The sequence below is a fragment of the Scyliorhinus canicula genome, chromosome 11 (genome assembly GCF_902713615.1).
Source record: "Scyliorhinus canicula chromosome 11, sScyCan1.1, whole genome shotgun sequence".
Classification (NCBI taxonomy): domain Eukaryota; kingdom Metazoa; phylum Chordata; class Chondrichthyes; order Carcharhiniformes; family Scyliorhinidae; genus Scyliorhinus; species Scyliorhinus canicula.
In genome coordinates this window covers 149,378,513-149,404,452 of record NC_052156.1, presented here as the reverse complement: position 1 = coordinate 149,404,452, position 25,940 = coordinate 149,378,513, and the positions used below count along the sequence as shown (strand labels likewise).

Sequence of the window (25,940 nt, the reverse complement as noted above, 5' to 3'; positions counted from 1 at the left end):
CACAGCAGGCTTCAGTTTAATGTCTTATCCAAAGGATAATATCTCTGACAGTGCAGCAGTTGCTGTGTACTGCACAGAGATGTCAAGCTAGACTATATGATACTAAATTTGAGGGAAGAGTACTACCAATGGACCAAAGGCTGAAAAAGTAAAGGGCAGAGTCATAGAAGTTACTAATGCAGGTTGAATAGTAAAGCTGAGAAAAGTCCCGAGTGCATATTAAGGTTACTAACATTATGTCCATTTCAGAATATGCAGTTGAGAAAGAGAACTAAAAGATAAAGCAGTCAAAATATTAGATAAATATTTTCTGCAAAAATTTAAAAGAGTCGGACACTAAATCACTTTCCATCACTGTGATGAAAGATGTATCATAGATTACAAGGCACAAATAAATTTAAGTTTTTTGGTAATTTTTTACGCTTTTCTTTTACCTTCTATTTAACAAGGGTGCTAATTTATCTTACGAAACTAGATTGAAGCTCTGTTAAGTGTGGGCAAATAATCTTCATACATTGGATGTGAAGATTTGCATGTCAATATTCAAATGGTCCAATTTTGCAACAGGAAAATTATTATATTCCTTCCCAGAAAGATAACTTTGATGTAACCTCCAAAGAAAAAGTTGTGAGCAGGTCCACTCTGTACTCCAGACTGCCTCTTTTGAGTAAATTATCCCTTTGCCCTGTTAGATTAGCATAACTAAGATACTGGAAAGCATGATGTATTTTTTTTATTTCATTTGTAACAGAGTTTTTGTATTTGATGTATTTATGTGTTGATGATTCTCTACTCATAAATTTAAAAAACGCAAGGCTAGAAATGAATCCTTTATCTAGCTTGTGTGCTGAAGTTGCATGTGTTGCACGCCTCTACTGTGATCTTCACTGTGCATCTAACATTCTGCCTCAGGGGCGTTGCATTTCTTTCGTTATTTTTTGCTGCTCTGTGTTCTGGCCGATTGTACTTTTCTTACTTCTGCAGATCTAGAGTAGTTAACCTTTGCAACAAACAAAAGATTTTTTTCTGCTTTTCTTGAAAATTTCAGTCTGACAGCTGTTAATATGAACTCCGTGTGGATGTGACCAAGGTAAGCTGATTTAGCACAATCTGGGACGATCCTTACAGTTTCTAAAGCACCACCACTCCCCAATTAGCGGTTTGGAATAAGTACTACCTCCAAGTTATGATATTTGTCTCCTCTTCAAGTTCTACTCCAGTGGCACTAATGAGATTTCATAGTCCCTTTCTGACCGAGTAGCAAGAATGAAGCTGCCTTCTGCCAATCTCTGCTGTTGAGCTAAAAAAATCTGTATCTTCAATCACCTGCATTGTAAGTAGCAATGTACGGTTTCATTGCAATTCACTTTCAAAGGCGGAGGAGGGACCTTTCTATTCCCATCGACATTGCATTTCCTCAGCCCGCTGTATTCAGTTTTCGTATTGTGTATCGGAACTATTAGAGCTTTCAAACAAGACCCATTAATTGAAGTGTGAAATAGGTATGAAGGTTGCAAATTTTTATTTATTCTTTCCCCTGCCCTAATTTTGATATTGTACGAAGAAAGGATAATGCATTTCAATCCTCAAAGGGACAACAGTTTTTAATGAATATCTAATGACTTGTAATTTGCCATGTCATGAAGAATACAGCATTAATTTGTCTCAAATTAAAAATGCAATGTAACAGATTCATGCTTTGACAAATAATTCATTGAGCAAAGAAAGGGAATTGCTTAATGGAATTTTTGATATATAGAATTAATTATGCAGTTAGCTAACAGTGTGAAAGGGTTTGTTTTGAATAATGTCTGTGTATAAATCACGATAGCAATAACAAAGTACATACATTTTTGTGTTCAAATAAACCCTTGCAAAATTCAGAAAGTTGACTTCTTAAAAACTAAAACTTAAATGTTGATTCACAACGGGCGCGATTCTCCGCAAATGCGGAGAGTCGTGAAGGCTGCCGTGAAACCGGCCGTGTTTCACGGCAGCCTCCGCGCCCCCTCCCGGGACCCGATTCTGATCCCCGGTCGGGGCTAGCAGCGGGGCCCCGTGAACTCCGGCATCGCGGGCTTAACGAATTTTGCTAAGCCCGCGCGCCGAAGTTAGCGACGGCTGACGCATATGATGACGTCAGCCGCGCATGCGCGGATTGGGCGACTCCAACCCGCGCATGCGCGGATGACGTCATCACGCATATGCGTGAAACCCGCGCATGCGCGGGCCGTTATGCCCCTCAGCCGCCCCGCGGACTGATCCAGCGGTGCGGCGGAGGAACAAAGAACAAAGGGCACACCGATCGCGGGCCCTTGGCACGGCCGTGCCAATCGGTGCCATGGTTCCCCAGAATGGCACTTTGCGGCCGTTTTCACGAACTGTGAGAGCAGGTGTGTTGCAGTTCGTGAAAACGGCCGTAAAGGCCTTGGAAATCGGCCAGGGGAGAATCGCTGCTCGCCGTAAAAAACGGCGAGCAGCGATTCGTGTCGGGGGGGCAGGGGTGGGGGGGGGGAATAGTGGGAGGTCAAGAAAAATGTCAGGAAGGCCCTCCTGCTATTCTCCGACTTGTCGTGGGGGGCGGAGAATCGCGCCCAGCATCTTCTTAACTAACTTTGTGACAATCCTGAGAGACATGAATGACTTTTAAAAAGAGATGTGAATTTCTCAGCGACTGAAGCCAAAGGATCACACGACTAGATTTCATGTTTTGAGACTTTTACTGTAATAAACACTCTAAAATCAACATCGACTAAACGTTACTTTTAGTAAGTAAGTAATATACCAAACTACAGAAAAGCAATTCCCTGTTGACTTCTTAACTCAACGGAAAACCCCATGCCACATTTATACATTACACCACGGTCTCGGCAGAAATTGAGGCTACGAATCTCTGGCTACGTTGGGCTCTCGCTTGAGTACAACACGGCCGGTGAATGCTGAGAAAGCTCTCCAGCGAGCCTCCAGACAGACTCCGCGCCTCCTGGGATTCTCTGACATCCCGCGAGATGTCGAAGTCGGAAACCTGCCCCAAATAGGCGTGACCGAATGACGCTCGCGGACGTTGATCGTAAACATACTTACGACCTACCTGCGCAGGATCCATCGGCCTGCAGCCGGGTGCTGATCAGTGCTGGTCCACACAAACGTGGACCAGGCGGAACGGCACCTGGGGGTCTACCAGGCCACTGGACACCCCAGGGTAGTCAGGGTAAGTGCAGGGTGGCTCCCTCGAATATGGGTACCTTGCTACTGCCCAGCTGGCACCTTGGCCCTGCATCCCTGGTACTGCCAAGGTGCCTGGATGGCACTTCGTGGGCATCAGGGGTGCCCAAGTGCCAGGGTGGCACTGCCAAGGATCAGGTGGCACGGGGGCCAGGCACTTGAAATGAGGTTGATGGGGGTTTGAAGGGTGGGGGAGTGCAGGGCAGGTAAGTAGGGGTCTCCGGGAAGTTGGGGGGAGGGTAATGGGTGGGGGTCCTGGAAGGGAGGAGGTGCTGTAATGGGGCTTGGGGGATCTTTAGAGGGGGACCCCCAGGGACTCCATAGTGGGGTGTCCTCATTTAGGGGGTGTGGGGTAGTGTCCATGTGTGTGGGTGGAGACATTGGCCATGGGTGGGGGGGGGGGGTGCTCACTTAGTGAGCGGGGCACCCTTTCATAATGGCGACTCGATCTCTGAGTTAAGATCTCCAGAGCCGAACAAATTTTAAGTGTGGGCTAAACCGGTGAGAAACTCCCCAGGGCCCAAAAAGTGACCAAGTGTCATTGAATAGCGGTGGGGAACCCGCCGGCAGCGTCATCGGGGAAACTCACTGAAAACCCTGCCACAACTGAACTGAGAATCGGGCCCATAGTCTTCTGTTTAAAATCCCAAATACCTCCCAACTTTAGCAGGATCTTTTCTCCCTACCCCACCAGGTGAATCTTATCGTGTCCTTTTAAGGTCCCCTTCACTCAATCTTCTGAGTATACTGAAATTAACTTTCAGTTGCAAGGCACCTGTCGTAATTCATCGGTCTTTTGCTCTCCACGAGCTTTATTTCTTCAAACAGGAGATCCATCCACACCAGCTGCCAGCTTGGTGGTTAAATAGTCCAAAAATAGTCCTTTTCCTCTGCTTAAAATTACAGGTCTCCTTCCGCAGGTCTCTGAGAGTCTGGGCACAATAAGACCAGCTGTCTCCTCCTTTCCACCATGGTGTTAATGTGCACCAGACTTTCAGTAAGTTCTGAGTTGACTTTCTCTCTCCATGACAAACAGGTCCCGTGGGTTTGTCTCCCGGTAAATTTAGTCAGGAGTCACATGAACTTTCCCCCAGGCAGAGTGTAGGAGGTCACAACCCCTCCAACACCACTACGTACTATATTTTACCTTGAATTAAAGGAGACAGTTTTAAATATAGCCGCCTTATTAAATCTAGCATTCGTATCGCACACTACACAACCTGGAAAGACAACTGTTGCAAGCGCATGGGAGTGCCATCCCCTCGACTTTATCCTCCAAGTTACACACCAACCCGACTTGGGCATAAATTGCAATTCCTTCATCAGTGATGAGTCAAAATCCTGGATCCTCTTGAATACACAATTGTAGTGATTGAACAAGAAGGCCGAGCTTTTCAAGGCAACTAGGGATGGACAATGAATGCTAATGCCATATAAGACGGAACGGTTGCACAGTAATTAGCACTGCTGGCTCACAGTGCAAGGACCCGGGTTCAATTCCAGCCTTGGGTGACTATGTGGAGTTTGTATGTTCTCCCCGTGTCTGCATGGGTTTCCTCTGGATGCTCCGTTTTCCTCCCACAGTCCAAAGATGTGTTGGATTGGCCATGATAAATTTCCCCTTAGTGTCCAGAGATGTGCAGGTTAGGTTACGGGGATAGGGTGGCGTGGACTGGTGATTGGACACGGGTAGGGTGCTCTTTTGAAGAGTCGGTGCAGTCTCGGTGGGCGGAATGGCCTCCTTCTGCACTGTAGGGTTGTTATAACCCCGATATGCCCATATCGAGGAAATTCATTTTAAGAAGGAATTGGGGAGGTGTTGCATTCAACATCGATCTTTCTGTGGTTCACAATAACATATTTTAAATAGGCACAAAACGCACGCTGTAAATGTGCGGCGCTTGCTAAACGTGATGCTTTCCCCGCCATTGGGGTGGGGAGGGTGCGCAGCAGGAGATGGAGTTGGACGCAGAGAAGGCTCTTGATCGGGAAGAGTGGAACCATTTGTTTGCGGTGTTGGAATGGTTTGGGATCGGTCGCAAATTTGTGGCATGGGCCAAATTGTTATAAAAGGATCTGAAGGTGAGTGATCATACGAATGAGGTGAACTTGGGGTACTTTCAGCTACAAAGGGGAATGAGACTGTGGTGTCCCATATCCTTTCTCTGGTTTGCACGGACGATAGTGGCTTTGGCCATCACACTGAGGAACTTGGATAAGTGGAGGGGGACAGTGAGAGGGGGTGGAGCATAGGGTGTCCTTGTATGCTGACAATCTTTGTATATTTCGGACCTGGTCCCTGCAGTGGGGGATATAATGAGGCTGCTTAAGTGATTTGGGGCTGTTTCATGATACAAATTTAACTTAGAAAAAAGCAAGTGTTTTTTGGTCTCCCTGCCAGCGAAAGGAGCTAGTTTTGGGGGATTGCAGTTTCATGTGGCAACCACTCGGATATCTGGGGTTTCAGGTGGCTCGGGATTGGGCCCGAATCCGTTAATTTAACTTTACAAGCCTCGTTGGTAGGGTCAAAGCAAATCTGTAGAGGTGGGACAGCCTCCCTCTATCACTGGCAGGCCGGGTACATTCAGTAAAGGTGAATATTTTGCCGTGTTTTAACTTTTATTCCAATGCTTACCGGCCTTCTTGCGGAAAGCATTTTTTATGAGGGGGAAACGGTTGATTTTTCTATCTGGCAGGCAAGGTAGCTAGGATTCGTAAAACAGTGCTTCTGAGAGGGCGACAATCGGGGGTTTGGCTCTGTCAAATCTGATATATTATTATTGGGCGGCAAATGCAGAGGTGTGGGATTTGGGTAGGGAGCCGAAGGTAATTTTGGTGAGGGTTGCGGGCACTGGTAATGGTGCCACTCCCGTTTGCCCCAGGGAAATACTCGGGTGGTGCGAATCATTTGTTTGAGCCAGTGAGATTGGATGCTAGGTTTTTGTGCTGTGAGAGAGGGGGGTGGTGGAAATGTAGGACTTATTTCTGGAAGGATGGTTCGCGGGTTTAGAGGAGTAGATGGAGAATTATGGGATCCCATGGAGGGAGGTCTTTCGGCACATGTAGGTGCGGGATTTTGCAAGGAATGCTTTTCCGACATTCCCAGTGACACTGCCCCCCTCGTTGTTGGAGGGGGTCTTGTCGGTGACGGGGTTGAAAGGGGGGTCACTTTGACAATTTTTGGGAGGATTCTAGAGGACGACACAGTGTTACTGGAGGGGTTAAGGCCTAGTGGGAGGAGTAGCTGGGCATGGCGCTGGAGGAGCGTACGTGCTGCAGAGGGTGAACACCTCAACCTCGTGTACGAGACCATGTTCAATACAATTAAAGGTGGTGCACAGGGCACACCTGACGATGTCAAGGATGAGCCGGTTGTTTGAAGGGGTGGAGGATACTTGCAAGCAGTGTGGGAGGGGCTTGACCAACCACGTATACATGTCTTGGTCCTGCCTGAAGGTGGGAAAGTTTGGAGGGGGGGGGGGGGGGGGGGGGGGGGGGGGGGGTGGAAGAATTTGGGAGGGGGGGTAGGGGCAGAGGGTAATTTCTTGATTAAAAACACTTTCTGTGGTGTATACAGAACAGACTTTGTTGATGAACAACACAGATGATCAGCCAAGTTCAATACAGAGAAAGAGCATCTTTTTAATTTCTGTATCTTTTGAGTTCACAAACGATCTGTTAAAAGCCATGCCCCTTTAGGCGTCACATTTTGTCTTTATCAAAGAGACACCTCATGAGGTATCCATTCCCGAATCTTTTAAGACAGTCTATTTATGATATCAGTTGAACTTGTTTACTCTTAAATTACATCCCTTAACAAATCTGGCTTATCTGTTTTTAAACCCTTTGAAGAATTGGCTTTATTAACTATCATCTTTCGGTGCGGTAGTTGATGGATTCCTCTACCTATGTTTACTCCATTAGCCACTAACATTGTACTTTAATGACCCATGGTTAATATTATTACAGTCAGTTGTTTCCTTGCACAAGCATTTCTCCGATACAATGCTGAGACTCTAAAGGCCCTGCTTCCCTCTCTTTGCACTTCAAACCATTGGGCTGGATTCTCCGAGCCGCAGGATGCGTCTGGTCTGACAACCAGAAAGTCGGCGCCGTCCCCACACCGATCTTCCGCCTGTTGGGGAGCTCGCAGCCACGCAGTATAAAGCCCCTATGTTGCACGGAGGCGGCCTGCGGCAACTGCGCTGTGCAACATGGTGGCCGCCGCACGCAGACCAAGCCTGCCAAAAATGCTCTCCTGTAACCAACCTCGCCACCCCTGGACCATCTGCCCCCAGCCCCCGCCAAAGCCAGCGGAATGGCTCCCCCCCGACTGTGGCGATGCTGGACTCAGTCCGCTGCGCCACACGAGGTCCCCGACGCCGTGAACGACGCCGTCGGAGACTTGGCCCATCGGAGCACCGTCAGAGGGCCTCTAGTGGCAACCTGAGGCTGTCCCTACGGCGTGCCGTTTTTGAGGGGGCGGAGCATTGCAAAAACGGCGCCACCCCCGGTTCCGGTGTAAAATTCTCCATTCTCCAGCCGAATGCAATGTCAGCGTCGGCGATCGGAGAATCCCGCCCATTGTGTTTATACAGGTATTGGAAAATTAGTTGCTTTAAGATACAAAGAAGCTTGATTATTAACCTTTAACTTTCCAGAAGCAATAAGTTTGATTTTTGGAGTAAAAGGCTGAGTTATGAGGGAAGGTCAATTTCTATAACCCAGTAAGAAACGGTTAAATGGAGAGATTGACATTTATAAAATATTAAATTGCTTAAAAAAGGTACATCCAAAATATATTCCTTTTAAAGTCTTCCTGGTCAGAAGGACTAGGGAGCATGAAAATAAACAGTTGAAAAGTAAATTCAAATCAAATATCAGAAAGATTATCTTCATGCAAAAGGAATAAGAAAGGATAATAGACCAACAGACATTAGAGACATTTAAAATTCAGTTGAAGATCGGTTAAGAGAGTTCGAGGGAGGGAGGGAGAGATGAGCTTCAAAAGGTTTTTTGCATTTTGATTTTTCTTGTGTAGATTCAGTGAAGTGAGGAGGAACATGTTTCGAACTCTCGTTTTCTGCCTGTTGGATGCCGCATCAAAACAAATAATGCTTCAGTGAATGAAAGCTGGGTAAACACCAGGTCTGCCCCTGTAATTATACCATGAGCACTGTTGCTGCCTGGTGGTTTTCTGCCTCGAAGAACAACGTTCTGTGGTTCTCGCGCGTCAATGTGATATTTTTTAAAGTTTATTTTAACCAAATTTATGATTATCGATCTCATTTTATGATCCAGATCACAGTCTGAACCCTTGTCAGTTCTGTTTCACTCTGTTCTTTTTCGCACATCGCTTTTTTAAAAATATAAATTTAGAGCACCAAATTATTTTTTTCCAATTAAGGGGCAATTTAGCGTGGCCAATCCACCTACCCTGCACACCTTTGGGTTGTGGAGGTGAGACCCACACAGACTCTGGGAGAATGTGCAAACTCCACACGACCAGTGACCTGGCCTGGGATCGACCCTGGGTCCTTAGCGCCGTGAGACAGCAGTGCTAACCACTGCGCCACCATGCTGCCTTTGCACATCACTTTTAACCTTGACTTCTGCTACTTAGCTCTACTCCTCCTAGTTTGCCTACTAGTTTAATGGGTAAGTGACCCTCCAGTGTAACACAGTGTCATACAGATCATGTGCCTCCCCACCATGTTTGTTTTCACATCTGTACCATAAGAACTAGGTGCAGGAGTTGGCCATCTGGCCCCTCGAGCCTGCTCCGCCATTCAATGAGAGCATGGATGATCTTTTGTGGACTCAGCTCCACTTTCCGGCCCGAACACAAAACCCTTAATCCCTTTATTCTTCAAAAAACTATGGGCGCGATTCTCCACACTCACGCCGGTTCGGAGAATAGCGGGAGGCGCAAATTTTCACGGCGACGCAGGTCCGACGCCCTCTCGCTATTTTCCGAACCCCGCACAAACTACACGTCGGGATTCCCGGCAAAGGCCTCGAATGCGCCCTCGACACGACCAGAATCGCTACTTATTGGCCCCCCGCTATTTTCCGGCCCGGATGGGCCAAAGTCCCGACGTCATCACGCCGGCCAACACACCTGCTTTTCAAGTTCGTCAACCAGTCGTGCTGGCTGACGAGAGCTTCAAGAAGGTGAGCACACCGCTCAGCGCACTGCTGGAGTCTGGCCACAACGGGGAAGGCATCCCCGAGAACAGGAGGGGGGTCCAGAGCGGGAGGGAGTGGGGGAGAAGGAGGGGGGAGTGGGGGAGACGGAGGGGGGAGTGGGGGAGACGGAGGGGGGAGTGGGGGAGACGGAGGGGGGGAGTGGGGGGAGACGGAGGGGGGAGTGGGGGAGACGGAGGGGGGAGACGGAGGGGGGGGGAGTGTGGGAGACGGAGGGGGGAGTGAGGGAGACGGAGGGGGGAGGGGTGGGGGAGACGGAGGGGGGCGGAGTGTGGGAGACGGAGGGGGGAGCCTGCGGAGACGGAGGGGGTGAGTGGGGGAGACGGAGGGGGGAGTGCGGGAGACGGAGGGGGGGAGGGAGGGAGCCGGAGGGGGGGAGGATGCGGGAGACGGAGGGGGGGAAGTGGGGGGAGACGGAGGGGGGATTGTGGGAGACGGAGGGGTGGGATTGTGGGAGACTGAGGGGGGAGTGTGGGAGATGAGGGGGGATTGGGGGCGAATGAGGGCGGGATTGTGGGCGTGGACTGGTGGTGGTGAGTGTGGGAGACTGGAAGGGGGGTGTGGGAGACGGAGGGGGTGGTGGGCGACGGATGGGGGGAGACAGGGGGGGGGGGAAGTGTGGGAGACGGAGGGGGGAGTTGTCTGTGGCGACGGGAGGGGGAGAGACTTGAGGGGGGGATTGGGGGACGTGGGGAGAGATGGAGGGGGGAGTGGGGGAGACTGAGGGGGGAGTGGGGGAGACTGAGGGGGGAGTGGGGGAGCTGAGGGGGGAGTGGGGGAGCCTGAGGGGGAGTGGGGGAGACTGAGGGGGCAGTGGGGGAGACTGAGGGGGGCAGTGGGGGAGAGAGGGGGGAGTGGGGAGATGGAGGGGGGGAGTGTGGGAGACGGAGGGGGGAGTGGGGGAGACGGAGGGGGGGGGAGTGGGAGGGGGGGGGGGTTAGGTAGGGAGAGAGTGAGCGAGTGACCCGTCCAACCCGGTTACAAAATGTCTGCCACCTGCCATGGCGTGCCGGTCACAAGGACACGGCCGCTGGTTGCCCTGTGCTTACGGACACAGGCCACTGACGCACCGGTGAAGAGGACGTAGTTAACTGCCGTTGGATGCAGAAAGTGACCAGGGGTTAGGCTGCCCGGTGTCAGCACGCGACCAGGCCACCGGGACACACAGGTATCCCGTGGCAGGCGGCTGCCGAGGTGTAGACTAACCTCCGTCTGACATGTCCCGTTTCTCTGCCCCCACCACCCTTCTGTAGGTTAGCACAATGTCTGTGAACAGAACGGCTATGTTCAGCGCAGTGGTTGGGGCCGCTGCACTGCATTTGGAGATGGAGCAGCATCCACAGCCACAACCCGCAGTGGATGCAGGGCCAGCTGTAGCAGCAGAGGGAAGGGCCGAGGAGTTGCCAGTCGTCGAGCAGCATGGGGGGGGAGGGGGAGGAGGAGAGAGTGAGGGTGCAGCCACGGCACCAGAGGCGGACGACCAAGGCCAGAGGGTGCTACCGTGTCCGGATCTATTTCCTAACAATGAGGACATCACCTGCAGGAGGAGACTCCGGCTGCGTAGGCGGACGGTAATACATATCTGTCACCTCGTGGCGCACCTCGCCCCACGTGGAACGGGGGGAGGACACGCGATCCCGGTTGCCATCAAGGTGACGGTCGCTCTTAACTTCTATGCGACCGGCTCCTACCAGTCTCCGAGCGGGGGACCTCTCCGGAATCTCCCAGTCATCGGTCCAAAGGTGCATCCGGATGTGACCGACGCCCTCTATGCCATCGCCGACCGCTACATCACTTTCCCGAGGACCGAGCAACTCAAGACTCACGAGCTCGTGGATTTGCCAGCGTAGCCGGGATACCGATGGTGCAGGGGGCAATCGATTGTGTTCACGTCCCCATGCGCCCCGCCTGCATGGGACAGGGAGGTGTCACAAACAGGAGGGGGACATACGCCATGAATATCCAGGTGGTATGCGACCCCCACATGAGGATCATGAACGTCTGTGCAAGGTTCCCAGGAGTATGCATGACTCCCTACATACTGGCGCATCGTACATCCCTGCGATGGTTTGAGGGCGTCCCCCACCCCCCCCCCCCCCCCCCCCCCCCCCCCACTGGCGTGAGGGGCTGGTTGCTAGGCGACAGGGGTTATCCGCTGAGTCTTGGCTGATGACGCCTATACGGAGGCCTCAGACCAATGCGGAAAACACGATACAACGAGGCCCATTGCAGCAACCAGGGGTTGTGGTGAACGCTGCCTTGGCCTCCTGAAGATGAGATTCAGGTACCTGGACTGCTCCGGAGGGGCCCTGCAGTACCAGCCCGACAGGGTCCGCTCGCATTGTTGTGGTCTGCTGTGCGCTGCACAATATCGCGATGCAGAGGGGAGATGATCTGCTGCAGGAGGCGGAGAGAGAAGCCAGTGGCAGTGGTGCCAGCACAGAGGAGGAGGAGAAGGAGGAGGAGGAGAGGGAGGAGGAGGAGAGGGAGGAGGAGGAGGCTGGTGGAGTGGTGGGCGCAGCACGCAGACACGACCCAGGTGCTGGTGATGTCCAGGAGGGCAGCCACGACGGACCCGGCGAGGACGGCGGGCACGCGACGCCTTGGTGGCAGCACGGTTCACGCGTCGTATGCGACGTCCCTGCTGAACACCAAACCACCACCTGCATCGCTAGTCGTGCAGAGGGTCAACACACAACTGCCACCACCACAGCTCCCCACCCCCTCTCAGTGTACACTGCGCCACTTAGACATCACCCTTACCACTGGGTCCAGACGGTATGGTACAACATCGATGGCTGTGTCAGCGGGTGTGATCAGTGCCATGTGGATGACAGTCTAAGTGATTCCCCAGATGATGCAGCAGGAGTGGAGGAGGACTGCTGCGAATTGCCCCCTTCGACTAGTTTCTCCTTTGGCAAGCGTTTCCTGGGGCGACCCAGCCTTGATGGGCCAGGCTGCTCTGCGGGCGTCTCGGGTGACGTTGTGCCACCCTGCTCTGCCTGCTGCCCACCCGATGCACCAGGGATGGGACGGGGGGAGGCCGAGAATTCCGGGACGTCCCGTGATGGAGTTGATGGGATGGGCCCCGAAACCTCCTCCTCCCTCGGGGGAGCCCGGTGGCCCCGGGCCTCACTTTGGGTCAGAGTGTGCGAACGGGGAGGTGCCCCGTCGTGCCACCGACACCTGGTGCTGCCAGTCCTGGAGGCCTGCAACGGTATCCACCAGGATCCGAAGGTTTGCAGAGACGGAGTCCAAGGAGTTAGACATTCCCGCCAGGGACTGTGCGATCTCAACCTGTGTGTGCACGACACCATCCAGCACATGTGTCAGGCGATTGATGTTCTCCGCGACTGACTGCTGGGATTGTGCCATGGCCTGCTGCGACTGGGCCATGACCTGCTGAGACTCGGCCAAGGCCCGCAGCGCGCCGGCAATGTCGTTTTAGCTCTGGCGCATTGCTGCCTGTGAGAGGGCAACCCTGTCCAGGGCCGAGGATGACGCGTGCACATTAAGCCCAGCGCCTTGCATAACCTGACCCATTGCCGCCACCGCGGATGCCACCCGTGCGGTGTCGGCCTGGGTTGCTGCCATGAGCGGCACCACTCCCTGCTCATGGACGCAGTTCGACTCCTCTAACAGCGTCTGCAGAGTCTGGAAGACAGCCCTCATCCCGTCATTGTGTCCCTGGGTTTCTTGATGCATTGGCTGTGCGGGTGGGTTGAGAAAGTCCAGGAACTCGGAAAACGTCTGGGAGCCAGCTGCATGCTGGGCCTGGCCTGGCCTCCGCCAGTCCGGGCCCTCGGCTGCTCCGACCTCCACCTGCTGTACCTGCTCAGCTGTGATGTGCGACCCAGACTGTGACCCAGGAGCCTCATCACTAAATAGGCCAACCGGGGTGAGTGTCTCTGGGATGGTGGATGGTGTGGGAGATAGCTGTGCCGCAAGCTCGAGGTCGTCTTGGTTTGACTCCTCCTCTATGTCATCGGCCCGCTGAGAGGCCGCAGGGCGTTCGCGGGCCATTTCTCTCTCTGGCTGTGTCGCCGCCCTCTGGGCGTCCTGCTCCAGAGATTCGGTTGTAGAAGATGGGACTCCCCGCTGATCGGGCACCCTCTGTCGTGCGGCCCCGGGTGAGGTGGAGGCAGTTGCCTGTGTCCGCCTACAGGCAGACGGCCCTGGTCGTTCGGCATCACGTCCTAGGGAAGAGAATGAAACGAGTTATTTAGATTCGCTCGGCCGGGCGCTGGTCGGTCCCAGTGGGCAGGGTGTGTGAAGGGACTGAGGATGGGGGGAGGTGTCCCAGTGGGCAGGGTGTGTGAAGGGACAGAGGATGGGGGAGGTGTTCCAGTGGCAGGGTGTGTGAAGGGACAGAGGATGGGGGAGGTGTCCCAGTGGGCAGGGTGTGTGAAGGGACAGAGGATGGGGGAGGTGTCCCAGTGGGCAGGGTGTGTGAAGGGACAGAGGATGGGGGAGGGGGTTGTTTGTCATGCAGGGTTGTCTCACTTGTTGCAGCTCCGCCAACCTCGCATTGCGCGATCTCCCGGGTGGCAGATCCCCCAACAAGGTCCAGTGCCCTCTGCTCAAACGTGGTGAGGGGCCGCAGGATGGGCGAACCCCCTCCAGTCTTGTTTCGCTCACGAGTGTTGTGAGCGGTCTTGTCCTGTTGGGAGAGGGAGCATAGGTAGATCATTACAATACGGCAGGTATCAGCAGTCCGTTCAGATACTGGCACAGTTTGGGGGTCAAGTTGTAATAAGACCATTGCATCTCTCCACGGGGGCCAGAGCGCTGGGTCTGTGACAACTTTGTGAACCACCCTCAACTCATTCTGCCCCAATCCCCCTCCACCCCCCGGGGGGGGGGGGATTAAGTAAAGTGGGGGGAGGGATGGTTGTGACCCGGGGGCACCCTCTTGGCACTTACCCTGGCAGCCCTGGTGAGGTCGTGCATCTTCTTCCGAAATTGGTCAGCAGAGCGAGGGGTCTGCTCCACAGCACTGACGACAGCAGCCACCTCATGCCAGGCCTGTCGCACCTCGCTGGCAGGGTGGCGATGCCCTCTACGCGGGCAGATGATGCCCCTCCTCTGCTCGATTGATTCGAGCAGCATCTCCACATCAGCCTCCATGAATCGAGGGGCTGCTCTCCTCAGCTCCGACATCCTGGCCTAGTTTCTGTGCTCGCCCGCGACTTTTTACGGCGTCGGGCGGCCGCGGGCGGCCCTGTTCCTAGCCCATTTCCCGGAGGTGAATACCTCGGGAAATGGGCCGTGTCGGGCCGTCGAAAAATTCGGTTGTTTTCACGGCCAACTTCGCGATTTTCATCGGGTGCGGAGAATCGCGCCCTATATCTTTGTCTTAAAAACATTTAATGAAGATGAATTTAGGCAAGTCCTGAAATGGAACGAGCACCTCAGACTAGAGGAGGCAAACGTCAGGGGCTGAACTTAACAGTCTACTGGCAGGTGGGTTTTTGGCAGGAGTGGTGTACATAAAATGTAATGAGTTGTGAGCCCACCACCTACCTGCCCACTACTGACCCAGATCCATAACCACAAGGGATGGGTAAGATGCCAAGGGGACCGCCCACCCTTTGACCAGTTGAACAACAATTATTGCTCACTAAAGGCCCTCAGTCTGCCTGCATTGCCATATATTACTGGTCCGGTAATAGGTGGCGAGCGTGAGAAGGCCACATTTTTAACAAATCTGTTGGAAAAGCAGGGATGCATCATTTGGGTGGTGTCATGTGTCAGGGATACTGTCCAAATCTCTCCCCTCCTCCTCCCTCCCCACTCCATCCCGTTCCAAAATCCCCAATTTACTTCTCTCCAGTTGCCATGTCCTCTTCATTTCAGTATCTCCTTGCAGCTCCAACAGAGCCTCCTACAGGGCAGTTGGGACTGCTAGAGTTGTTTGGTAGTCAGATTATTGGCAGCTTTCGAAGGTGGTCCTTAGTCACTGTCTGTGCGGAGTCTGCATGTCCTCCCCGTGTGTGCGTGGGTTTCCTCCGGGTGCTCCGGTTTCCTCCCACAGTCCAAAGATGTGCGGGTTAGGTGGATTGGCCATGCTAAATTGCCCGTAGTGTCCTAAAAAAGTAGGGGGGGGGGGGGGGGGGGGGGGGGGGGGGTTTGTTGGGTTACGGGTATAGGGTGGATACGTGGGTTTGAGTAGGGTGAACATTGCTCGGCACAACATCGAGGGCCGCCGAAGGGCCTGTTCTGTGCTGTACTGTTCTATGAGTGAAGGACAGAAGTCTGACCCTTTCTGCTTGCTTCCGGTTACTGGTGAGTGTTATTAACGTGAGCAGCATTATTTGAATCAAAGTGGAATGACTTTTTTTTCCAACGTGCGTGAGCATTATGCCACCCGCCGCACCCCCTCCACCATCCCCCCCCCCCCCCCCCCCCCCCCCCCCCCCCCCCCCCCCCCCCCCCCCCCCCCCCCCCCCCCCCCCCCCCCCCCCCCCCCCCCCCCCCCCCCCCCCCCCAAGTAAATTCCAGCCCCAACAGTAATTTCGTATCTAATCGCGATTTAGTGATGCCTACAATAAAGTTTATAGTGTGGATAGGAGAGGAGGACAGGATTGTGTTTTCCTCAGTTGAAAAGCCTGTCAATAGTTATTTTGATTCTGATAAATAATGGCCATTTGGACCATTCAGTGTCACCATACACATAATTACATTCTTTATTAGTGTCACAAGTAGGCTCACATTAACACGGCAATAAAGTTATTGTGAAAAGCCCTTAGTCGCCACACTCTGGCGCCTGTTCGGGTACACAGAGGGAGAATTTAGAATATCCAATTCGCCTAACAGCTCGTCATTCGGGACTTGTGGGAAGAAACTGGAGCACCCGGAGGAAACCCACACAGATACGGGGAGAATGTGCAGACTCCGCACAGACAGTGACCCAAGCCGGGAATTGAACCTGGGACCCTGGCGGTGTGAAACAAAGTGCAACCACTGTGCTACCCTGCCGCCCAATAGCTCAGTTAACACTCTTGCCTCTGAGATAGAAGTTATGGGTTGATCATTTAGGCTGACACTTTATTGAAGTACTTGCTGAGGGACTGATACATTTTCATATCTATTATTTTCTTTCTAATGAGCTCCTGCTTCTTGTTCTGATGGACATTTTAAAAACTCTATGGCGCTATATATGAACAGCAGGAATATTTCCATTGACCATGCTAAATTTCTCCAAAATCCAGAACCATCAATTAACTGGTCATTTAATTTATTTGCTGCTTGTGTTGTAACATGTTCATCTTCAAAAGAACAATGGCTGCACTTTAAAATTAATTCCTTGATGTGTAGAGCTTTTTGGATTTCTCCAGACTGTTACATAAAAACGTTCTCACTTTCTTTGGAAGGCAAGGGGGAGATAATTGAAAAGAAAATAATCCAGATGGAAAAGCGCTTTCTGATTTTTATTGGCTACCTTTAATAAGTCACTGCTGCAAATGTGATTTTCCTTTTTTTAAAAAGTATTTTTATTCAGGTTTTGCAGAATTTTTCACAATAAAACAATAGTAACAACCATAACAAAACAAACTAGAGTGAACATTAACATAGTGCAAAAAGAGAATATACAATAACAAGTAAATAGACATTACCCCACGCGACCCAGTCTTCCCACACCATCCCAATGAAGCACTCACCCCCCACGGATTGCTGCTGCTGCTGACATTTTAATTTTCCCCGAGAAAGTCGACGAGCGGCTGCCACCTCCGAGAGAACCCTAGCGTAGAGCCTCTTAAGACAAACTTTATTTTCTCGAGGCTGAGAAACCCAGCCATGTCGTTAACCCAAGTCTCTACAGTCGGGGGCTTCGAGTCCCTCCACATTAATAAAATCCGTCTCCAGGCGACCAAGGAGGCAAAGGCCAAGACGTCGGCCTCTTTCGCCCCCTGAACTCCCGGGTCTTCTGACACTCCAAAGATCGCTATCTCTGGACTCGGCACCACCTGTGTGTTAAGCATCTTGGGCATTGCCCTCGTGAACCCCTGCCAGAACACTCTAAGCTCCGGGCATGCCCAAAACATGTGGACATGGTTTGCTGGACTGCCCTTGAACCTCGTACACCTGTCTTCTACCCCAGAAAACTTGCTCATTCTCGCTGCCGTCATGTTTGCCCGGTGGACCACCTTAAATTGAATTAGACTGAGCCTGGCACATGAGGAGGAATTAACCCTGCCCAGGACCTCTGCCCACAGAACCGCTCCCAACTCCTCACTAGCTCCTCCTCCCACTTGCCCTTGAGCTCCTCCACCGGGGTTTCCTCTGCCTCCTGTAGTTCCTGGTAGATATCTGACACCCTCCCCTCCCCCACCCAGGTACTGGAGACCACCCTGTCCTGTGTCCTCAATGGCGGCAGCGTGGGAAAGGCCACCACCTGTTTTTTCAGGCTTGTACTTGCAGATATTTAAAGGCCTTTCCTGGTGGCAGATTAAATTTGTCCTCTAGCGCCTTCAAACTATGAACAGATCCCCCATTCTTCTGATGCCTGCCCTCTGCCAGCTCTGGAACCCACCATCCATCTTACCCGGGACAAACCTGTGGTTGTTATATATCGGGGTCCAGACTGACACTCCACCTTCCTGTACCTCCTCCACTGCCCCCAGATTCTCAGTGTCGCCACCACCATCGGACTTGTGGAGTAGCGGGTCGGCCAGAACGGCAAAGGAGCCATTATCAAAGCTCCCAGACTAGTACCTTTACATGATGCCGCCTCCAGCTGCTCACAAACGTTTCCCACAGGTACTCCCACTCCACCCGGTCAAAGGCTTTCTCTGCGTCCATCGCTGTTACCACCTCCGCCTCCCCTCCTTCTGAGGGCATCATAATATTCAAAAGTATCCGAACACTGGTATTAAGTTGCCTGTCTTTAACAAACCCAGTCTGGTCTTCCTCTATCACCTCTGGGACGCAATCCTCAAGTCTTGTGGCCAGAATCTTAGCAAGCAATTTGGCATCCACGTTTAAGAGCGAAATCGGCCTGTATGACCCGGATTGTTCCGGGTCCTTCTCCCGTTTAAGAATGAGTGAGATCAAGGCCTGTGAAATTGCGCAAAAGATGTGCACCTTTCAAACAGGACAGTGAAGCTGTCTGATAGATCGGAGGCGACCTGTGAGATGCCACTAATTCCATTATACCTTTTTGTTAGTTACTAATATTAGCCAACTGCAGGAACAGTAACGGTACAAGATAACTAACTGGTCTGCACGTTTCAGAGAGGCTATTGGGTAGCATTGAAGCTAGGAGTGTTGAGATTGGGATACAAATTATGTATTTCTGCTAACCCTTCACATTTACCCTGCCATAGCTGACTAGCTCGAGTTAGTAGAACAAGTCATGAATATTCAATTTTACATAGATTCTTTGCATCACATATGTTGATCCAAAAATGTAATACTACAGAGGTTGGCAGGCTTTTTATTCTGAAACAGGAATTGAGAATTGCATAAATTCTGTCATCTAGTAAAGTCTGCTGTCTTTGTTCTTCAGTTTAATTATATACTTAATATCTATGACTTGTAGTTTGTAGCTTGAGACCTACCATCTACAGAGTGCTGACAGCTCAATCAGAGGTCTCAGGAGGTTATGGAAAGCACGGGCTTGCTTGCGGAAAATGTTCTTTGTGTTGGGCATAAGATTGTACATCTGGTGTTACAGACAGAAGAAAGCAGAAAATTGAACTCCTTTATTATCTCCATCTGTCTGTTCGCAGAAGCGTTTTCGGTTTTCAATAATTTGTAAAGTAACCAACAGAAAACTCTTAAATCGAAAGTTTAGTATATTCACAAATTGAAACCTGGAGAGTTGATTGCACATGCGCCCGCATACGCACCCACACACATGGCCACACACACACACGCACCCCACACATACCTATTGCTAATAGAGAATTGGCAATCGCGGTTAAGTGAGCATTTCACACATCCAAATGCTTCCCCGTGGAAGTGGCGGTGGCGGGAATCTCGCCACTCCGATCGGAGAGGCCCCTGCGGTGATTCTCCGGCCCAGATGGGCCGAAGTCCCGCCGCTGCAAGGCCTCTCCCGCCGCCGAGGTTTGAACCACCTCTGGAACGGCGGGATCAGCAGCGCGAGCAGACCCCTGGGGTCCTGGGGGGGGCGATCGAACCCCGGGGGTGCCCCCACGGTGGCCTGGCCCGCGATCGGGGCCCCCCCGCTCAGACTCCGGGCCAGTGCCCTGGGTGCACTATTTCTCTTCCGCGGCCGCCACGGCCTCCGCCATGGCGGAAGCGGAAGAGAATCCCACATCGCACATGCGCCGGCAGTGACGTCAGCGGCAGCTGGCCGCTGACGTCACTGCCGGCGCATGCGCGACTGGAAAAAGCCTTTCGGCCAGCCCCGCTGCCGGGGGCGCCGGTTTTGTGCGCCAGTCTTCTGGTGCAAACCGCTCCGGCGGGGGGCTGGCCCCCTAAGGTGGGGAGAATTCCCCACCTTTGGGGAGGCCCGGCCCCTGAGTGGTTGGCGCTACTCCCCTACGCCGGCACCCTCCGTCACGCCGGGTAGGGGAGAATGCCGCCCATGATTAGCAAGGTCTGTCCCCAGCAGGTGCACTGTGCACCCCAGTCAAAGACTTAGCATAATCCCAGGATGGACAGGACCAGTGTCCCTTTCCTTCTTGCACTGTCCCAAAAACTGATACTCTGTTAAACATCCCCTCTAACCCGAGGACAAATTTATTGGCTGGCTTTGTCAATGGTTTTAAAAAGTGAAAATGTCACCTTTCCATAATATCTGGAAACAGTGTTCCATAAACATGCCCCACAAGTTTCATTTTTACAAAATTGCAGTAGATTTGAAAAGAAGCAGAAAAGGAAAGAGCAGTTTCTGATATCTCTGGGGAGTCCCTTTCAACAACACTCAGCCACACTACTGATATATGAAGAGGAAATTCACTGAGCTCACCTTTGAGCGACCTTGCTTTATTTTGCACCACGTGGCAAGTTTAACAGCAGCAGATGACAGTTCACTTATATTCATTCAGCTCTGGGGAAACATAGCTGCGCATACACCAAGGGAAAATGGGCTTGAGCTATCTAGGGACTGTGTCTTGCTGAAAATCTCTCCGGGGAAACCCTGCTGATGTGCCCTGTAGTGTTGGGTGTATGTCATGAAGGAGCTTCTTGCTGTGCACCTAGCTGTGGGAATTCTTGCAATATATCCACTCTTATGAAGAACACTGCTGAAATGGAGGATAGTTCTCATTTTTCCTCAGGGTCTTATTAACAAGGACATTGTATTAAAGTGGATCAGAAGTTGTGGTTCTAAGGGGAGCTGTGTGCTGTCACTTTTGAAATTTAAAGCAGCCGTTCCTTCATCCAGCCTGAAAATAGTAATTGAAAATTATTGGTACCAAGTCAGTTTGTGGAAAAGACCTGTGGGCATCATACACTCAACATGGCCAATCGTAGCAATCTCCCTCGTTTTGAGGGGTTGTGCCTCTGGCGGCCGTAGCCTGGATGATAGAAAATCACAGGCAGGCAGAAATGTTACACATCATTCACCAAAAGTATAAATTGCATTTTTGGTGCCTTTTTTTGTTATTTTCTCTGCCCACTGTCTACCGAGTTGCTGACTGGTACAGGGGTATGATTCCACGGGCACTTGCTGCTGATCACTGCCTCATGAATAGACCCAGACTGAGTGGATCATGGAATCCCTACAGTGCAGAAGGAGGCCATTCTGCCCATTGGGTATGCACCGACCCTCCGAAAGAGCAACGCACCTAAATCCAATACCCTGCCCTATCCCCATAACCGCACCTAATCTTTGGACACTAAGGGGCAATTTAGTGCGGCCAATCCACCTAACCTGCCCTTTTTGGAGTGTGGGAGGAAACCAGAGCACCCAGCGGAAACCCACGCAGACAAGGGGAGAACTTGCAAACTCCTCACAGACAGTTGCCCATGGTCAGAGTCGAATCTGGGTCCCTGGCGCTGTGAGGCAGCAGTGCTAACACTTTGCTGCCCTGGGCCATGTACATTTCGGAACCCCACTATCAGGCTAAAATTGGGGGCGTGGGGGAGGGCGCCATAGGCCCACACCATGTGGGAAACAGTGACTCATGGTGATTTTCGCTGTCGTGGTCAGTTAATGACCAGAGTGAGGGTTTGCCATCCAATTAAGGAAAGTGGGCAGATTCTCAAACTGAGGTGGGATGGGACAATCAGGCCTCCAAGCTTGAAAGCACCAGCAATCTCTGATGGTTCGGAACTAAGGGAGAGGACGCTGTGAAATGCCAGTTCCCTCTCCGCACCTGAAACTATACATGAATTTTGCAGCCAGGTCACCACTGGGCAGTGCGGAGCAATTCTGAGGGAGGCCACCTGGAGCACTGGGCCTGCTACCTGACAGCCACCTCCCTACAGCTAAATTGGCCCCTGCCATCTCTAGGAACATGGGGCTTTCTTTAATTGGCCATTAAACAAACCTGCCGCCGTCCTGCTTCTCTAGAAATGATGGGGGGGACAGGCTGGAGCTGGCGAAGCAGCACACCAGCTGGCTGCACACTTTTTTCTGTGAACCCGCCCCTGAACCCGACCCTCCAGGGCTGAAATTCAAGTGAGTCAGCAGTCTATTGGAGGAGAGTTCAGATCAATCTTCCAGTCACATTCGTGCTTGGACTCTTACCACAGTGCACACACATTCGAGCAAGGATTTAGATCAGGGGTGGGCAAACTTTTCCGTGCAAGGGCCGCATTCAGAAATTCACAATTCACAAAGGGCCGCATAGTATATTAAGTAAAATAATTACTTCACCCGGTTATGATTGTGGGCGCCTCATATAGAACATAGAACAGTACAGCACAGAACAGGCCCTTCGGCCCTCGACGTTGTGCCAAGCAATGATCACCCTACTCAAGTCAACGTATCCACCCTATACCAGTAAGTAACCCAACAGCCCCCCCACCCATTAACCTTTAAAAAAAAATTTAAAAAAAAAAAAAAAAAAATTCCTTTTTTTTTTTTTAATGACTTGGTGGGCCGCAGAAATACCTTTGGCGGGCCGCATGCGGCCCGCGGGCCGTAGTTTGCCCACCCCTGATTTAGATTCTGGGAATCCTAAATTATTTCCTTCACCTCTGCCTCCAGTTTCCCTCGCCACATGCAGTCTTGGATCCTGAAACCAATCATGGAATTGCTGCTGCTATATATACTCTGATCGAATAACCTAGTGCAGACAGATGATATAAATGTTCATTTTAAATGAAAATGCTTTTTCGTTTGTTGGAATAATCAGGAAATCATTTTGCAACCAAGCCAGTTACGTTAAGACCTACTGCTCACAGCTGTGATCTGCTTAGTCATTCATGCTGAAATTCATGAACTTGGCAATTTTAGAAGTAATACTTCACTGGATATCATATATATGTGTGTTGTAGTCTTGCTTGGCAGGTTATTGGTGCTGAAATCTAATATTTCTTGGCACCAGAAATACTAGAATTGTACAGCTGTAAAAATACACATTTTTAATAGTGTTATTTCTGCACAAATTTGTACATTTGCCAAATTTTAATCAACAGTCAGATTTCCTGCAGGTTAATTGCCTCTCAAAATCTTAATCCTCCAGTCTTGGACCTCATCCTCAATTTAAGAACATGGGTTCCTTCAATTCAGGACTTATACACATAAACTAACCGGGACTCCAATGCAGCAAAAAAAAAAAGTACTTTGCATTTAAATAGCACCTTTCATGACTTCAGGATGTCCCAATGCGCTTTGCAACCGAAGAAGCAATTGTATTCCCTGAGGGGGTGCTGCCCTACCAGAGGTACCCTTCGCAGAAGTTCACTAAGTGAATGATTAAAGATTCCTTGGCCGTATTCAAAAGAAGAGCTGGGAGTTCATCAGAAAAACAGATTTTGCCATTTGCAGGACATTGCATTGTGAAAAATGGCTGCTACATTCAGCTCCACAAGGCAGCAATTAAAACTCTAATTAAGCTAATCAGAAGTGTTTGACTCTCTTGAAGGATACGATGAGATGCTACATAAACTTTTGGATACCTCTTTCATCTCTGTCTTTCGCTGTGCACTCACTCTCTTGCTCTCACTCTCAAGGTTCCCTCTTGTGGGCCATTCTCTCATATGATTCCCCCCCCCCCTTCTCTCTCCCCCTCTCACCTCACTCTTGGTCCTTTTTGCCTCTCCTCTATCGCTCTCCCCCCTCCCTCTCTTGTTGTACTCCCTCTGTCTCTCTCTCTCTCTCACTAACATCTCTCCTCCCCCAATGCTATATCTCTCAATCACTTCCCTTCTCTCATCCCCTCCCTCTCTCTCTGCTCTGTTCTTTTGGACGATAGAGGCCATGGTTTTGGAAAGTCAGATTGTAGCTTGACTCGGGAGTTAATATTCTCACGTCTGTATCACCATGATGTGGGATCAAACTTTGCTCCACTACCTTAGCGCTAAATAAAGCCTGAGAGAATGATATAATGTCCAAGATGGACGGACTGCATCTTAACAGGGCTGGAACGAGCATCCTCGCAGGGAGAGTCGCTCGTGCTGTTGAGGAGGGTTAAAACTAGATTGGTAGAGGGATGGGAACCTGAAGGGGAGTTCAGACTTGAGGGAAACAAAACTGTTAAAAAGAAATAGAAAGCAAAATGGTAAGTTAGTCGAATATTGGCAAGCATCAATTAGGATCTGTATAGAGAATTAGAAGAAGAGAGAAGTTAAACAACAGAATTAAAGACATTCTATCTGAATGTTCATAGCATTCGCATAAAGGTTGATAATTTGCATGCACAAGTTGAGGTAAATAGATTACGGAGACGTGGCTACAGTGTGGCCAAGATTGGGAACTGAATATCAAGGATATTGAGCATTCAGGACAGATTGGTAAAAAGGAAAAGAAGGTGGGGTAACACCATCATGTCCAATCACAATTTCCCCTGAATTAGCATACAGTCCTTTAGTGCAGAGAGCAGATATCCATTTATCTGGATTTCCATAAGTAAATGATCCAAAGCAATTTGGGACTATTGGACATCTGATGAAGGACCCCACTTAAAAGCAGAAGAATTAGGAGCAGGAGTAGGCCATGTGAGCCTTCAGGCCTGCTCCACCATTCATTTAGATCATGCCTGACCCTCCGCCTCAGCTCCGCTTATCCACCCTGTCTTTGTATCCCTTGATTCTCGGTCTAAACATCTATTGATCTCAGTCTTGGATATATCAACGACTGAGCATTCACAGCACTCTGGAGAAATAATCCCAAAGATTCATTACTGTGAATTCCCCATATTTTGTTCTGAGTTGCTGCTTAACTACCTCTGTTACTTTATTGCAGGTTTGGTCTAATTATGAGGAACAGCCAGCAGAAGAAGCAGTGCTGCAGATTGCAGAGGAGAAAGAGCGCACAACCAACTACAAGCCCGTCTTCGTAACTGAGATTACAGATGAGCTTCACTTTTATGTGCAGGACGTTGAAACTGGTCAGTATGCTACGGCTGGGAAGGAGATAGAGATGCATTCTTCGTTAACTGTTCCATATTATCTCTTTGGCTGAAAAAGGCAGAAACTAACCATGGCAATTAATGTACAAACCTTTAACTGAGCTAAACCTATGGTGGCCCTGCATAGCAGAGATAAACATACTAAGTATAGCAATATTTACTCCCTTCAGTATAGACAGATACAACTGAAGAATAGAGTCAACTGTGAGTGTAGTCGAAGGCTATAATATCTGATGTTTTGGATGTATTCAAGCTATTTGTAGACTCATCAAGCCTGTCTAAGCTGCAGAGGCAACATTTTTTATTATTATAATGCTGCACTTTTTCTTTACTTCAGGATTTTCACAATTCTAAGTTTAGATTTACCATTTGATTTCCATGACAAAGTTCCTCGCTGTAGCTGTCAGACTGGCAGAATTTACCAAGTGACTTTATATGATGTACAGTAAACAATGTGTCTCAGCAGTACTGCAGTGATTGTCCATAGGAAAGGAATACCCACTGCAACAAGGGGAAGTCCTTCACTGACTTACAACACTTATTTTGTGATATATTGTGTGTTACTGCAATATTGATCATCTTACAGCCAGAAATGTGGAGTTTATTGATGACCAGTATTTCTGTTTCCTGGTGCAGTAATATACGGTTATATAAATGAGAGAAAAAAAAGAAACACATATGTTAAACAATTTAAGAACATGTTGAACTGTATCAACATGTCAGTGGAACATAAATTGGAGGATTTCATCTTGTGGTCAGACTACATATATGATTATGCCTAGTCCTGGAAAGAGTGCAGGAAGAATATTTTTCAGGGAAGTAAGAAGTTTTTACGATGAATGAGAACGGGATGAGAAAATTGGCTTGGGTTGGATAAGATGCCGAGGTTGCAAAACAATCTGGTTCAACCTAAGACGGTTGCCATGAGCAAACTATTATAGTTGAGGCAGCAAGACGGTATTAGTTGTGTGAAGTTCACATCATCAAATCTGTCATGACAATTGTCTGAGGAGGTAG

The 25,940-nt window shown here is 50.4% G+C and overlaps 1 protein-coding gene across 1 annotated transcript in view; it reads left to right on the top strand.

Moving 5' to 3' along the window:
• snd1 (staphylococcal nuclease and tudor domain containing 1) overlaps window positions 1–25,940 on the top strand; it is a 1,128,702-nt gene that overhangs the window by 925,783 nt on the left and 176,979 nt on the right. Inside the window, 1 exon segment of the mRNA XM_038812228.1 lies at window positions 24,758–24,902. Coding sequence (XP_038668156.1) covers window positions 24,758–24,902 — 145 coding nt within the window.